This window comes from Crocodylus siamensis, chromosome 8, assembly GCF_052110815.1.
Source record: "Crocodylus siamensis isolate JL-2025a chromosome 8, ASM5211081v1, whole genome shotgun sequence".
NCBI lineage: Eukaryota > Metazoa > Chordata > Crocodylia > Crocodylidae > Crocodylus > Crocodylus siamensis.
In genome coordinates this window covers 15,222,501-15,238,613 of record NC_143402.1, presented here as the reverse complement: position 1 = coordinate 15,238,613, position 16,113 = coordinate 15,222,501, and the positions used below count along the sequence as shown (strand labels likewise).

The 16,113-nt window shown below is 45.0% G+C and overlaps 1 protein-coding gene across 1 annotated transcript in view; it reads right to left on the bottom strand.

Moving 5' to 3' along the window:
• COL4A5 (collagen type IV alpha 5 chain) overlaps positions 1-16,113 on the bottom strand; it is a 134,145-nt gene that overhangs the window by 69,429 nt on the left and 48,603 nt on the right. Inside the window, exons 3-12 of the mRNA XM_090060522.1 lie at positions 9,252-9,341; positions 6,269-6,313; positions 5,254-5,298; positions 5,073-5,135; positions 4,739-4,792; positions 4,155-4,181; positions 1,842-1,922; positions 844-906; positions 202-237; positions 74-115 (exon numbers count right to left, since the gene is read on the bottom strand). Coding sequence (XP_089916648.1) covers positions 74-115; positions 202-237; positions 844-906; positions 1,842-1,922; positions 4,155-4,181; positions 4,739-4,792; positions 5,073-5,135; positions 5,254-5,298; positions 6,269-6,313; positions 9,252-9,341 — 546 coding nt within the window. The remainder of the gene's footprint in view (positions 1-73; positions 116-201; positions 238-843; positions 907-1,841; positions 1,923-4,154; positions 4,182-4,738; positions 4,793-5,072; positions 5,136-5,253; positions 5,299-6,268; positions 6,314-9,251; positions 9,342-16,113) is intronic.

Below are 16,113 nucleotides of genomic sequence, written 5' to 3'. Positions count from 1 at the left end.
AGCAGCCAGTAAAAGAAGCACAAAGAATTCTGAAGGCAAGAAGTACAAATAAACATACATGTCCATTACTCACCTTTTCACCCTTGGGTCCTTGAAAATTCAATCCCATATTACCCTGCAAACAGTTAAAATCATCAACGCTTAGAACAAAGCCTGGAACAAAATTAAAGGAAAAGAACCAAGAAAAGAGGGGAGAAGTACCTTAGGTCCTGGAAGCCCTGGTGGACCAGGAGGGCCCTGTAATACAAAAAGAATGAAAACATCTGTCTAGAGCGTTTTTTTCCTCAAAATACCAAAGTATTTTGCCAACAGAAACTACCACTTCAAGGAATTATCAGACTTCTGATCACTATATCTTGCCCTAGTTACTTCCATATTAAGCTCATGCTGACTGTTCATTTCTACCTCTGAGAGCCACTCCTTATGCCATTAAAACTTAACTCAGGGTTGTAAGGCATGCATGAGAGATTCCTACTTTAATCTGTCCCATTACAGATTCAAGTGGATTTAAAAAGTACTGTAGTCCAGATTTAAGCTTTGCCCCTGGAAGGTCACCAGAGGGGACAGAAACAATATCTTTTTATTGTACAGTATAGGAGCTAGATAGGGAGAGCTAGCACAGGTGCTTGCTTTGGGGCAGGCTAGAAACCTAGTCTGAAGATGTATGACACATTTAAATAATGACAAATGAAGATGCAGAGGGTGCAACAGCTGCAGGGCTTATGGTGGTCCTGAATAAGAATCAACCACTGATTAGCAACTCTACCTCTAATCAGAGGTCTGAGCACAGAGAAATCTCCCCTGAGCTGAGCAACAGAATTCTGACAAGCTAAGGAAACTTACCGTCAAACCTGGTGGCCCAGGAGGACCAATCGGGCCTGACGTACCAATGGGACCAGGTGGACCCTGTTGAGAAAGGAAAGGGTGGAGTCATAGGTGCCCCTTGCAGTGAAGAAACTCCCACTGGAATCAATCTGGGAAGCCCTGGGCCACGTAGACCAGATTTAATATTTTGTACACGTCCACTCAGAGGAACTGACCATTACTCTGCCCATATGTAGCCTACTCCTAAGGGAAGATTTCAAGACCATCAATGCCTGGGGAAATTCAAAACCCCTTAGCACCAGGAGTTACTTGTGGTCAACATTCATAAGAGCCTTTGAGATTAAAAAAAAAAGAATTGCTCAGTCTGATTAGAATAGCCTGGGTTTATCATCCTGAATCATGAAACTGTTGCCCTGATTACTGGTCAGTGTAGGTTGACAGACTCTGGTGGTCATACCCCTCTAGTAAACTGGTAAATGGCTTAGCAGGGGGATAAGGGCTTAGAGTCATTCAGCAGTTTTCAGAAAGGGGTACTGTGAGCAGAGATCCTGTGGAGGGACTGCTACAAGGTGTTGCTTGCAGAGAACAACTGAAAGTGCTCCTCACTGCCCACCTGCAGGTACTAGGTTTTTTCCCTTAATGGGAAGAGTACAGAATTCCAGAACTGGCACAACCTCTGTGTGTTTTTGGAAAGGGGTAGGGGAATACACAAGTACAGAGTGGTTCCTGGCAGGCAGCAGATGGTGCTCCTGTCCTCTGAACACAGCAGTTCCATTCCCATGTCTGAATGGCCCTCTGTTGGTCACCTCACTTATCTGAAAGCTAGAAGTAACTACTTCCCCAAAAGCACAGGAACACATTCAATTTTAGACTGGCTCCTTCATAGAAGTGCTCCTATGGGTATGTTCTGTAGCACTGAATATTGCATTGACCACTGATTATTCTGTCAATTTAAGCACGTTTCAGTTCAGATTTTCAACAGCATATGAACACATTTAATATTTCATGCAACTTACTGGTATCCCCGGAAGACCTGGGAATCCTGGGTCACCTTTCTGTCCTGGAAGCGAGGACATAATTATTTCACCAGGTTCACCCTAGAAGAAAAACAAATGATTTAAATTAATAGCATTGGAGCACTGTTGCATAGCCACAGTGGTCCAGGAATTATGGGAGAGGCAAAGTTTTTTGTGGGTAGTATTTTTTTTATTGGATCAACTGCCTGATTGGGAAAAAGTGAGACAAGTTTTTGAATGCAAGACATTCTTCATCAGGTCATCGTCATCAGCTTTTATGGATGAGAAGAAAACTTCAGAACGCTAAACAGATATAAACTTTATCCAGTCACCATATAAAGCATAATCTACATTTGAAAGCTTATCTAACTATCCCAACCATGCAGTTGGTCTAATAAAAGGTATCACTAAAATAAATTCTTGTCTCTTAAATTAATAACAAGCTGCATTATTCTTCTCCCTCAAAGTGGCTTCAGTAGAGACAGGCAAAAAGCATAATTAATGCTGGAGCTATTTAGGGCTATTATTTCAGTAATACTCAATACTAAAGGAAAAAAAAATCAGATCTTTAAAAAAATGTTCCCTGTTTACTTACACAGCTCATTTTTAGATGCTCAGACCCTGCTTCCAGCCATACAATCATACCTTTTTTTTATCTGCACTTGTGTGCACAACATCTGTCTTGAAATCCAAAAGATTTGGGGATTAAAACATAAATTCTTCACAAAAGAGAAGAAAACAATATTTACCTTCATTGGAAAGCAACCGATGGGATGTAACAGACAATGTGATTATAGGGCCACCTCCCACCTCATAAGAATAATCTGCCATTACTATAGATCAAATTCCACAACCCATAGCTATGGAAAGAAGTTTTATTATAGCTAGCAGCCTGTGCCTCTGCTTTTATAAGTTAAAAGTACGTTTACTGATTTGTCAATACTTTTAATAACATGGGGATGGGTGGGAAGAAGAGGTACGGGAATAAAGTACAGTTTTAGAGTTGTCATTGCCAAACCTCAAAGTACCAAGCTGTTCTTTCAGCAGCAGTTTGTGGGAACCCATGCTCAAATAGTTTCAGGAAACTTAAACATAAAACATAAAACTTAATAAAATATAACTGTTTAGCTAAAAGGAAAAAGCACATGGATGCTTCAAGTAAGAAGTATGATTCCTAAGGCAATATACTACATTGCATTATACTTTCATCCATTATGAGTGCTCAGTTTCTGAGAGCAACTGGCCACTTTAGGTGTGCACAAGGAGATTTGGTACATCTTGTACATCTTGGTAATTTTAGTCCTCCAACTAGTACAAAGTCTTTCAATGGGTTGAGGACATTCACTAAATATTTATTCCACTATAGCATCTTACTGTTGTATTTAGTTACAGTGGACTCCTAGCTCTCCCGGCCTGTTGGAGAAAAAAATATCAAAACCAGCATCAAGTAGATCTCTCTGTTAGCTGCACATATGCGGTTATCCCCTTTCCTGCAACCCAGTCACCTCTGATGATCTCAATTTTCAGTGGTCTTTGAAGAATAGACAGGGCTGGGGGACTCTGAAATTACTCCGAAACCATTTCTAGCATCTGCAAGCTTAGCGCATTTCACTAAATCTGCCAGCATGAGGCCAGCCATGAAGGCTGAAAGCAGAGAAACAACTGCTGATTTCTTGACAGTTTTTATACAAGATTTTCTGTGTCTTAATGTGGTGTATATGCTGCATTCTGTGTATATGCACAGACACGTTTTCAAATACATACTGCTATACTGTTAAATAACTGCTGCCAACATTTGTTGGCTTTTAGGGATGAGAAGAAACCTTCAGAACACCAAACAAACATGAACTGGTGCATGGTTGTGTCCTCGAGTCTGCAGAAACCCTCTGAGATGTGTAACCTGCCTTTTAAGATGTAACTCTGAATCCTACAGGGGGCAACTGCTGAGAAGGTTCTTTGGGTAGATGTGGTATATTTTATTAGACCAACTAAATAGTTTCACTGCTGAACACTTTAGCAGAAACACCCAGCTACTGTGCTTCCCCCATAATCCCAGTCTGTGTCCCAGGTTTTTTGTCATTTGCACACACATACAATTCAGTAAATGCCTCCATTCATTTTTATATGGAGTAAAACTGTTGCAGAATTTCCGGTTGGAGTAATGCTGAAATCAGGACCCCATGTAGAATTTAGGTCCAGCTTGCTATTGAATACAAGTGGCCTTCCATTAAAGCAAACAGGTTACTTGTGTCAGATGCGCACTGAACAGCCAGGCCTGTTTAGTAGTTAGTAGTGAACATACAGAATGCTTACCTTCATACCTGGAAAGCCAGGGGGTCCCTTTGTTTAAAAGAAACAGAAAAATAAAGACGGGTGAGAAAATACTGCTCAGAAACTGGTATGCCATTCACTGAATCTTGACTACATCTTACAAGGTTGGACTATAAAGGTGGAGGTTGGAACATAAAGGTGGGAAAAGCCTGTATTGTGTCTTTTTTTCCCTTTACCGCTAAGAGACAGCAGAACACCTAAGATGCGCCAAGGGATACTATGTAAGTTCCTTCTCCTCCCACACACATATATGCATTTGTTTTCTCTGCAGGTGGCATACCATCTCAGCAGTGTTAGAATGTAATACACAAGCAGCGAGACAGTCAGATTCTCTCTCAGCTTTATAACTGATCTAGAGCCAAAAAGCTGGCATGCTCCGTAGCATGCCTATTTTTATTATTTAAGTGGTGAAACATAACATATTTATTATCATTTAGTAAGAAAAAATAAAGCTATTGCAAAATAAATTGTTCTTAATTTGGACACTGACCACTACACAGTTCTAGGCAGGATTTTGTCTGCAGATGATAGGAGGCTTAAATGACTATAAAAAATGTCTTACTTACAGGAGGGCCTTGTAAACCTGGAAAACCTGGACTTCCTGGGAATCCATGTTCTCCCTAAAGATGGCAGAGAGAAGAGGCTTAGCTAGCAATGAAAATAAAATGATCAAACAAGTAGCAACATTAGAAATCTTAACATTAATGTAAACTCATGACCTTGGAGAGGAAAAGGTACATTGCAACAGACTTTGGATAAAGTTTCAAAGGAAAAATCAACTGTGTGACTAAAACAAGTGAAATGCCAACCTTCATGTTTCCACAAGCAGTCTGTCTATACTCCTGGAGAAGGCAGTATATTGCAGAGAAGGAAAATTTTAACAAGAGTCCAATGTCTTACCTTTGTTCCATTGCATCCTGGGATACCTGGGGGTCCTGGTGGCCCATCTTGCCCTGGTAACCCCTTTAACACAGAAGAAAGGATAGTAAAATTAGCTTTCAGATTGATGTTCTGAGCGAAAAAAAAAAAAAAAGAACAAAAAGTAAAAGGATTCTTAAATGTAAAGCTGATTCCTACTCACAGGAAGTCCTGGTGTTCCTGGAAATCCTGGAAGTCCTGGAGGTCCCTGGGGGGAAAATACATTTAAAGTATTTTTTTAAAAACATGGTGGTGCTAAGGGGAACAATGTCTTTTTAAAGGGAATTAACATTATTTATTGCACATAACTGATTAGTATTTTTGAAACCAAGATGAAATGGAAAAAATTAGAACCACCCATACAAAAAAGGGGCCACACACCTTGTATTTTACTTTACGATATACTGGGGAAATATAGGCGCTTGATTATTTTTTTTAATTATCAGAAAAAATAAATATTAAAATCCACAGAACAAAAAATAAGAGAAGCAATATAAGGCACCTATATGATGGTAGTGTACACACAAGAATATAAGAAGTACCATAGTGGGCCAAACCTAGCTTAGCTCAGTGTCCTGTCACCAAAAGTGGTACATAGCAGGTGCTTTAGAGAGAGACTACATGAAGGGGGCATGTCTTGAACGATCCCTCTCCTGTCATACCTTCCTTGACATCAACCATTACTGGTTTAAGAATGTCTGAGGACATATCCCTGATTGTTGTATGTGCACAAAGAACTGGGCCCTAATAGTGAAAGCTGATGTGCCTCTACTGAAGCCAATGAAGATACATGGATTTCTACCAAATGAGGGTCCTGACCATAAGATATAGATCATAGGAATAAAATCTGGTGGATTCAGACAGATATGATGTATCTGAAGAAAGGTGTATCTACCTTATAATAAAGTGAAGTAAAAGTGCTAGATTTTGAGCTACAAAGCTAGTTCAGCTTCTGTATAGCAGGGGGGACTAAATGAGGATTGGATGTTTATTACTGAAGTTACTTTTCGTAACATGTCATTATCAGTTGGGAAATATATTTTGCTTGTGATTAAATTCTACTTTTCCCTGCCACCATTTCCTCTGGAGAGGCTCATTCAACTTCCTGTAAACTCTCTTTCTCTATTCACCATAAATCTGGGATGCCACACATTATACTTCAAAGCTGTGTCACTTACTCTGATTCCTTTGGGTCCAACAGGCCCTGGAAGTCCATCATCACCCTGAAAATAATGTGGGAAATGTAAAACAGCTAACATCAGTCACAGAAATATATCAGTCAAAGCAATCTTAAAGTTGTAATTAAAAATCAAGATCTTTAAGATGCCTTGTACATAGTGGGTGCATCTACATGTATGCATTTACTGCACAGTAACCAAAATCACTGCGCAGTATGGTGAGCACCTACAGTGTACTGTTCAGTAAATACAGCGACTTATGCCAACTTAAGCATAAATTTGATACCTGCATCATGCAGGTATCAAATTTACACCTGATGCATGTGTATATGCCTTACTGCACAGTAACACTGTGTGTGTGGAGAGACTTGGGACTAACTTTAGTACCAAGTCAGTCCACACACAGCGTTAATGCGCTTTAACACCTGCACGTGTAGACAACATCCTATTCCTGCTTACTGCACACTAACTTACTGTGCAATAAATTTAAGCCGTAAGGCATAAGTACACGTGTAGACATGACCTGTGTAGGAAAGTTAGAAGATATTTTATTTTTCATCAGCTGAAAGATAAGGTTTTAAAGTAAATTATTTCTTTGCTTATTTGGGACTGAAAAGTATTTTCAGAAGCTAATATACAAGAACACAGAGAACAGTTTTTCTCAATACAGCTTGTGTACAAGTAGGTAGTTCAGTTTTCTCAAATGTGGTATACTGACCTCTAGCGTCCAAAAGATAACATTAGCTGGTGTGAATTGTTTTTCTTAGGTTAATGTCTGAAGTACTCTACGAATTCACTGAGCTATGCAGGAAGACATCTGACAAAGATGAGCATTAAGAACAGTAAACACAATTAAACTTCCTAACTGGAACACCTGATTTCTTTAGTCCCCATTTCCTGTCTTCTTTGTCCAGCCCTTGCTGATTCATCTTCTCCATCTGTGTAACATTTTTGTTTTTTCTATCTCCTGTCTACTGTTTGCTTTCCTTAAATGTCTCCTAAAAGACAAAACACAGTAATTCTTTCCTGTGCCTACTGCAGGGTGCTGCTTATGTTTGTGTCTAATGTAGGTGTTACACAAGGAAGATTCAGATCATGTAGTGCTTACATTAAAAAAAATACACAGATACATTTATACACGTAGAGCCAGGAGTATTTCATATACATAGAGCCAGGGGTATTTTAACACCTTAATGCATGGGTGGGCAATTATTTCACCTGGAGGACCTCTTAGTGATTTCTGGTGAGCTGTGGAGGACAGCAAGGGTAGCCCCACCCTGATCACCATCTTGGACCAGAAGTCCCACTCCTAACCCCTGACCTTTGCCACTGGAACTCCCCTCACCCCCTAGCCCCCCGGAAGTACTCCTTTTGGGAAGGGGGTGCCATCTTAGAACCAGAAAAAAAAGACAAATCATACAGTAAAAATCAAACGTGTACCATAATGTATTTTAATTTTATTTCAAAAAAAAATTTTGCCCTGATTTACATGCGTTCGTGCAGTATATATAGAGGTGATTGCACAATAGTGCTAAATAAAATCTACTCTTGTATGTTCTGTGTGTGGAGGGTGTGTGTGTGTGTGAGATTTGTGGGGGGTGTCAGGAATTTGTGGGGTTCTGTGGGGGGTATGGATGTGGGGGCTGTGGGGTTCTGTGGGGGTGCGGCTATGTGTGGGGGTGTACAATTTGTGGGGGGTGTGGGTGGGAGATGTGAGGTTTGTGAGGGGTATGGGTGTGGGGGTTGTGGGGTTCGGTGGGGTGTGGGTATGTGTGGGGGTGTAGGATTTGTGAGGGGTGTGAGGTTTGTGGGAGTGTCTGTGGGGGGGCGTGGAGCTTGTGGGTGGTGTGGGAGTTTCTGTGGGTGCATGCGGGGTTTGGGTCTGGGGTGTGTGTGGGGCCGTGTGGGGTTTGTGGGTGGGTATGGGCCCCGCCACCATATGCCTGCCCTCTCCATGGTGCACAGCCCTTGCTGCTGGCAGCAGCAGCAGCAACAGGCAGTAGACCCTCAGGACACACCCGGGTCACAGCAGGCCGAGCCCAGGACCTGCATGTGGCAGCACAGAGCCCATCGGTCCAGCTTACTGGCATGCGCCTTCAAGCCATACTAGGCTGGCTCCATACCTGCACATGGGGCTCCCAGCACTAAAGGCAGGAGCTGCACACCATCGGGCCATGTCGGCTCTGTGCCTCCACATGCAGTTTCCAGCACTCCTGCAAGGAGCCACCCATGGATGAATGGAGCCCGCCTGGCCTGATGGTGGCTGGATCTGGCCTATGGGCCATATTTTGCCCTCCCTTGCTCTAATGTCAGAATCAGATCACTAGAATATGTTAATGTTATTCAGGAACCACATAAGCTGAGGCACAAATACCACCCTCTGACTATGAAGGTAGTCAAGCACTGGAACAGGCTACATAGAGAACTTGTTGAATCTACATCCTTTGAAGTTTTCAAGAGCAGGTTAGAGAAGATACTCGGCTGGGATGATTTAGTCAGGAATGTTCCTGTCTTGAGCAAGGGGACAAACTAGATGACTGTGTAAGATCCCTTCCAGCTCTACTTTCTTATGATCTTATGAAGATCCATTTGTTCTCTTTTACAGCAGTAGTATATTAGCAGTATTATTACTTGAGGCATTTGTTTTAACACCTCTGTGTCCCCCATCATGAAAGAGCAATGTCAATAACATCATATTATACTTCCTGGCACTGCAGAAATGGGTAGAAAACTTCACAAATAGGCTTCTTATTGATTATCTTAATGCTAACAGTATTTATTAGTTACTAACATGTAAAAATTAAAGTCATGAAGTGGGGCTTCCAGGAACTGTATAACTGAAACACTGACTGTCTGCATCATAAGTTCTGGTGATGACAGTAATGGATTTTATATCAGTGCAGCAGTAACCCAAGGCTAACCAGAATCAGGCAAGTTCACGTTAGCTGGCATTCACAAGCTGCCCCAATTAATTGTTACTTACCTGTCCACCTCTAGGGCCAGGGGGTCCCTCTGGTCCTGGAAACCCAGGTAAACCTGGCTGACCTTCTAAACCTGGGAATCCCCTCTCACCCTACAAAAGAAAGCAGGGGGAAATGAAGTTCCAAACTTGCTTCATACATTATTTGAAATGAGTTCAGAAAATACAATATTGTGGTTTGATAAGAAAAAAAGCAGAAAGAGGTTAAGCAGCTAAACTAACTTAAAGTGAACTATAAAAGCAAACAATAGAATCACAGACACAATGATAATCATTATATTTCCTTAACAATGAAGCAGCTCTTATAATGCTTCTCAGTGATTGTATCAGCTGTGTCATTTCATTGGATTATATAGGCTGTATATTATATATTTATACCATCAATTTCACTCACCCATTTGCCAAAATATTCCAATAAGCACCTTCAGTTTTCTCCTACACCACCCAAATGCAAAAAGGAGATTTTCATAAAAATCCACAGAGAGAGTACTGCCCCTCTTTAAACTCACCTCTGTTGTGATGCCTACAAAAATAGCAATGCACATCATCATTTCACCACTCTAATTAATATTTATGAATTATAAATATGAATAAGTAGGTCAGAGACCTAATCATCAGCAGGAATCCTGCTTTTCTCTGATAAAAAATCCCAAATTCTCTTATTTAAAAAATTCCATATTCTCTGATTAAACCACCCCCAAAATCCACGTTTTTCCACAATTAAAATGAAATGCCACTATATATATATATATATATATATATATATATATATATATATGTATCAGTTGAACACATTATTGACATATTTACAATTTTAAATCAAGTTGGAAGACTACCAGTACTTCAATCATTATAATAAAATAAATTCTAAATACCTATAAATGTTAAGCGTTTGGTTTTTTTTATCATGGAAAATCAGAGTTCCTCCTGCCCCTTCACTTACCAGGACATGAAGCCAGCTGTGGCTGTCTCCCCTGCTGCTTTGTGGTGCTAAGCAGCCTTGATCTGCCAGTGCCTTGCCCTTGCCCCTTACTACCAAGCCACAATCCTCCTCAGCCCTGCCAGTGCCCCTCTCTCCCAAGCCACACCCCACTGACCCTGCCGGTGATCCTCATTCCCAACCCACGGTCCCCTCCCTAGGCCCTGGTACACTCCTGACCCACAGCCCTGTAGCCCCGCTGGTACCCCTCACTCCTGACACACTGCCCCCAGGCCTCCGCCCCCCAGTGTGTTGGGAACAGGGTAGGTATGTGGGGACACGGGGTGTGGGCACAGGTGATGCATGAGGGGAGTGGGGGGGGCACTGGTGGCACACTGCAGGGCAGCAGGGGGCACAGGTACACACACATGCATGTGGCAGCCAGGCAGCAGTGTGGTGGACAGCAGCTCCCATAGTTCCCTCCAAGTAAGTCTATGGGGGATGGAGGGTGGGGGTGGACACAAGCAACAAAGGGTGTGGGGCTGCATCCAGGCAGGAGCTGCCTCCACGGCGTAGTAGGTGGGACCCGAAGTGGGAAGGAGCACTGTGGCCCTGTGGTGTGGTGCAGCAGAGGTCATGGCATAGAGTTGTGCTCCCCACTGCTGCCAGTCAGGCAGGGGGCACCTTAGTTTGGCAGCCAGGGCAGTGCAGAGCTCCCTCCTGTGTTGGGTCCTACCTGCTAGGCTGCGGAGGTGGCTTCTGCCCACAGCTGGGCTGCGTAGCTGCAGCCCCAGTCCCAGTCCCAGGCCTGTTCCCTCTGTGGGTAAATAAATCGGGGGGGCGCACGTGCCTTTCACATTGCCTATGTCCCCCCTGCCATAGACTTACCTGGAGGAAGCTGTGGGAGCTGGTCTCTGCCACACTGCCTGGCTGCCACATACATGTGCATGTGTGCGCATGCACGTGGCTCCCCCCCCAGCCCCATGCAGTCCCTTGCATGCTAGAACTCTGCCAGCCTGCAAAAGGGAAACCTGAAGTTTCCTGGGATTTTCTCTTTTAAATCCACATTGTTCCATGACAAATGTAAAACCCGGATCCCTGATCATCAATCAGGATGCCACTGTGTCAGATACTATACAAAAGAAAGAACAAAAGCACAGTCCCTGCCCCCATGCGCTTACAGTTTACATACAATACCAGAGATAGGTAGATGTAGACAGAGAAGGAACTAGTGTTCCAATGTTGGTAGGTTGTATTTACCCGTGATCTGTCACCTGACATTTAAATTGTACAATCTTTAGGGCAATGAGTGATCATCTTTCATTTCTGCATTTGTACAGCAGCTAGCACCAGGGGCCTAAGGGACCACCAGTTAAGCTGTAGAGTCAAAGTTTATAGTGTTGGGGAAGCTTGGTCTTTCCTGGTTTGCATAGATTAGCTTCAATTGTTGCAAAGGATGTACTCGGGGAGATGCAGGTAAACAATTGTCAGCTGGATTTGTGCCTCTCCTAACAGACCAGGTATTCTTAAGTCTGTGATTGTTCAGGCTTTACTCAAGGTTTGACTGCTCAGTCATGCACTGCTCTGCTTCCAGTCTCACCACTTCGAGAGGGGTCAATGAATGGGTGCTTGCCTAACAGCTCCATAAGCACCTGAATGCAAGTGGATTCAACCCCCCACCCCTCTCGGTTGATCTAACTTTCATCCCAGGTATAGTATACAGCACTTGTAGCCTTAGTCAACAATCTTCACTTGGAGACTGACAAGGGAAATCATAGTGATCTTATAAGATCTTTCACCAGTCTTTTTTATATAGTTGCCCATGAGTTGCTGATAATGTGGTTACATGAACAAGACTGCTCTTAAGCAGTTCTGCACTCTCCAAGCAAGAAGGTCCCAGAGGGTGCTGATGATTGAGGGCTCACTAGCCTAAAGCCAGGTGGTTAGGGGACTGACTACCCAGAGAAGTAGAAGATGTGGGTCTGAATTCTCTCAGGTGAAAGAATGGAACCAGTTTTTAACTTCCTGATTAGGTGCTCTAATCAACTGATTACTGTATGAAAGAAGGTACCAACAGTACCCCTCCACTGTCCGTGTTTTAAAAGAAGAGAGCAAGTCATGTTCAATTTATTGAAAGACAAGGGACAGGTGCCTACTTTCAGGAAAGGGTTCAGGGCAGTGGATCCCAAGTAAATGGATATGTCCCCAGCACAGTTTCCAGTGAGATGACTTGCGACCCTTTCTTCAGGGCTTCTTGTTGGGTGCGACTCAGTGACTACTCCTACACCTAAAGCTGACCTTTAGAAGCCTTTACTCAGTGTAGGGGCTGTTCTGGATCCCGTTCTGAGACGCTTTATTCTCTACATGCCCTCTCTAGCACGCCTAGGGTTCTAACACAGGGTTCTGGCTTATACTCTGGGACAGATATCTAAAAGTTAGGTGCTTTGCTTCCTACATTTTAGGACCCAAGTCCTCCATTACGGTGGTTGGCAAACTAGAGCCTTTGTGCTGAATCTGGCCTGCAGAGCCACTGGATCCACCCTACAGATTTGGTGTCCGACTGGCTGCAGGTGCTTTCCCCATCCCACCACAGGGAAAGCATCAGCTGCAGGCAGCCTGGTGTCTGCCTTCCTGCCTCTGACCTGAGGTGGGTCAATCTAGTCCACAACCAGAAGAGCTGCTGTTGGATCTGGCCTGCTTAGCTGCTCAAAGTGCAAAGTGTGAACAAACAGGGCATGGCTGGAGTTTAAAACCAATCTGCCTATGAGAGGGAGTACAAAGAGCCTTCACAACAATAGCATGTAGCCCCTAGAGGGGGCAAAATAAGGCCCATAGGCCAAATCAAGTCCACCAATCAACTGGATCTGGCCCCTGGGCAGATGCCCACCAATTGACTGGATCTGGCCCGAGGCTGCCCCCAGTGTTCTGCATGGCCTTAGTCCTGCCCCCTCTTGCTTGGGGCAGCCTGCACCACACTCCCAGTGACAACCCCAGTTCTGGCCAATGCACACAGCTTCCCAGTTTATTTGGGAGGAGGGGTGGGAGGTGCAGACTGAGGCAGCCATGGTAAGGGAGGGACTGGGACAGGGCTAGGGCTGGGGATGCTGTCCAGCTGCCAGCTGGGGTGGTGCCTGGGGCTGGGCAGGAACCTGCAGCCTTAAAGCCAGCTAAGGGAGCAGGACAGAGCCACAAGCAGCTCATCCAAGGGGGCTGGCTACCTACCACTGCATGCACCCATGGGAAGGAGAGCATGGGGGGTGGTATATGCCCTCCCAGATTTGTGCAGGGGTGGGGGAGGATGCAGGATGCCTGCTGCAGGACTGAGGGTTCTCTGCCCTCCTGCCTTCCTCCTGGGGGGCCTCCACAGTCCAGCAGGTGGGATCTGGCGCAGGAGGATGGAGAGACTATCACCAGGAGCCCTGCAACAGCTGCACCACCAGAGTGAGATGCCCCTTGCTTGCCTAGCAGCATCAGAGACAGTGGTGGTGTCTTCCCCACCACTGCTGCTGGGCAGGCAAGGGGCACCTTACCTTGGTGGGGCAACTGGCACGGGGCTCTTGCCAGCAGCAGCACTGAGCCTCCCCCCTCTGTGCTGGGTCCTGCCTGCTTAGCTGCAGAGGCCCCCAGGGGAAGGTAGCAGGGTGGGGAGCCGCCTATGGGCTCCGCTCCAGTCATGCCACCTGTAGGGGTGGCTGGGTTCTGCTCCAGTCACAGCAGCTGCTGCATGCAGCAGCTGGGGTTGGGTGCTGCTGGGCAGCTGCACCTGGCACTCATGAAGCAGGCAGCCACTAGGTTCCATGTAGCTGGGGGCCCCCTCTGACAACAGTGAAGTGGGCAGGGAGCTGCAGTTCAGGAACGAAGGGCACTGGCAGGGACAGGCAGGTGGGGGGTTGTGGATCCAGAGTGAAGTGCATTGGCAGGGCCAGAGTGCTGTGTGTTGGGAATAAGGGTACCGGCAGGGGAGGGGCACTGGCCTATCAGGGCTGCTCAGCACCACAAAGCTGCAGAGGGGAATAGCAACAGCTGGACCTGTGTCCTGGTGAGTGAAAGGGACAGAGGGAGCTCTGATTTTCCATGATAAAAAAACTGAAATTGAACATCAAAATATATAGGTATTTAGAATGTATTTTATTATAAAGATTGAGGCACTGGTAGGCTTCCAAATTATTTTAAAATTGTAGCTATATCAATAAAACATTGTGTTCAATTGAGATAAGACTGAAACTGGTCTGTATCTCTTTTTAAACGTAGAAAAACACAGATTTTGCGGATTTTAATCTGAGAATTCTGGATTTTTAACAGAGAAAACCAGGATCCCTGCTCATAAGTTTCAAGGTGAAAAAATGAAAGGAAGTGCCAACAGTACACAGACAGAGTTTGCTGGTTATTTTTATTTTATCTCCTTCTTTAATCAGGTTACATATTATCCCTGCTTAAGTATTGTGCATCTGCTGATTAAACATTCATCTGTAAAATGACCCAAAAAGTCCAATCCTGGTTATACTGGGTTAGGAGTTTCTTTCACTCTGTGTGCATCTTACCTCACCATCTTTAAAGGTCCACTGATAGCACCACTATTCCTCCACCTAAATTTACCTTCGTTCTAGAAATGGTTTCCAAATTAGTAAAACTTACATATACTCTTTTATTTGAAACCACTTATTCCACCATGCTTTGTATAAACTTTGGTCCAAACAAATGAGAGACCAACCATCCTGGGGGGCTGTGGTGTAGACACCCACACAGTCAAATGGGTCGCCAACTGGCTGGAGGGCCGCACCCAGAGGGTGGTGGTGGATGGGTCCTTCTCAACCTGGAAGGACGTGGGCAGTGGGGTTCCGCAGGGCTCGGTCCTCGGGCCCGCACTGTTCAACATCTTCATCAGTGATTTGGACGAGGGGGTAAAAAGCACCCTGTTCAAATTTGCTGATGACACTAAGATGTGGGAGGACGTGGGCACGCTAGAAGGAAGCAACAGGCTACAATCAGACCTAGACAGGTTACAAGGGCGGGCGGACGAGAATAGGATGGGTTTCAACACAGACAAGTGCAAGGTGATGCACCTTGGGAAGAACAACCGGCACCATACCTACAGGTTGGGGAACTCCCCTCTTGTCAGCACAGAGGCGGAAAGGGATCTGGGGGTCATCATTGACTCCAAGATGAACATGGGCCAGCAGTGTGGAAAGGCAGTCAGGAAGGCCAACCGCACCTTGTCATGCATCCACAGATGCATCTTGAGCAGGTCCAAGGAGGTGATCCTCCCCCTCTATGCGGCACTGGTCAGGCTGCAACTGGAGTATTGCGTCCAGTTCTGGGCACCACACTTCAAGAGGGATGTGGACAGCATGGAGAGGGTCCAGAGGAGGGCCACTCGCATGATCAGGGGACAGCAGGGCAGGCCCTATGAGGAGAGGCTGCAGGACCTGAACCTGTTCAGCCTCCAAAAGAGAAGGCTGAGGGGGGATCTTGTGGCCTGTTATAAACTAGTCAGGTGGGATCAGCAGGCATTGGGGAAGTCACTGTTTCCCCGAGCACCGCCAGGAGTGACCAGGAATAACGGTCACAAGCTGGCAGAGGGTAGGTTTAGGTTAGATATCAGGAGGTGCTACTTCACAGTCAGGGCGGCTAGGGTCTGGAACCAGCTTCCAAGAGAAGTGGTGCTGGCCCCTACCCTGGGGGTCTTTAAGAGGAGGTTAGATGAACATCTTGCTGGGGTCATTTGACCCCAGTACTCTTTCCTGCCATGGCAGGGGGTCGGACTAGATGATCTGCTCAGGTCCCTTCCGACCCTAGAAACTATCCTTAAGACTGAAGGAAAAAACCTCCAAATGAGATCTTTAATTAAGTCCTAAATTGAATCTGGCACTCTCATCCCTCTGTTTTTCTTATATAGAGGCTGTCAGACAGTAAAGCTGAACATGAAGAGATAGCTATTTTGCTGAC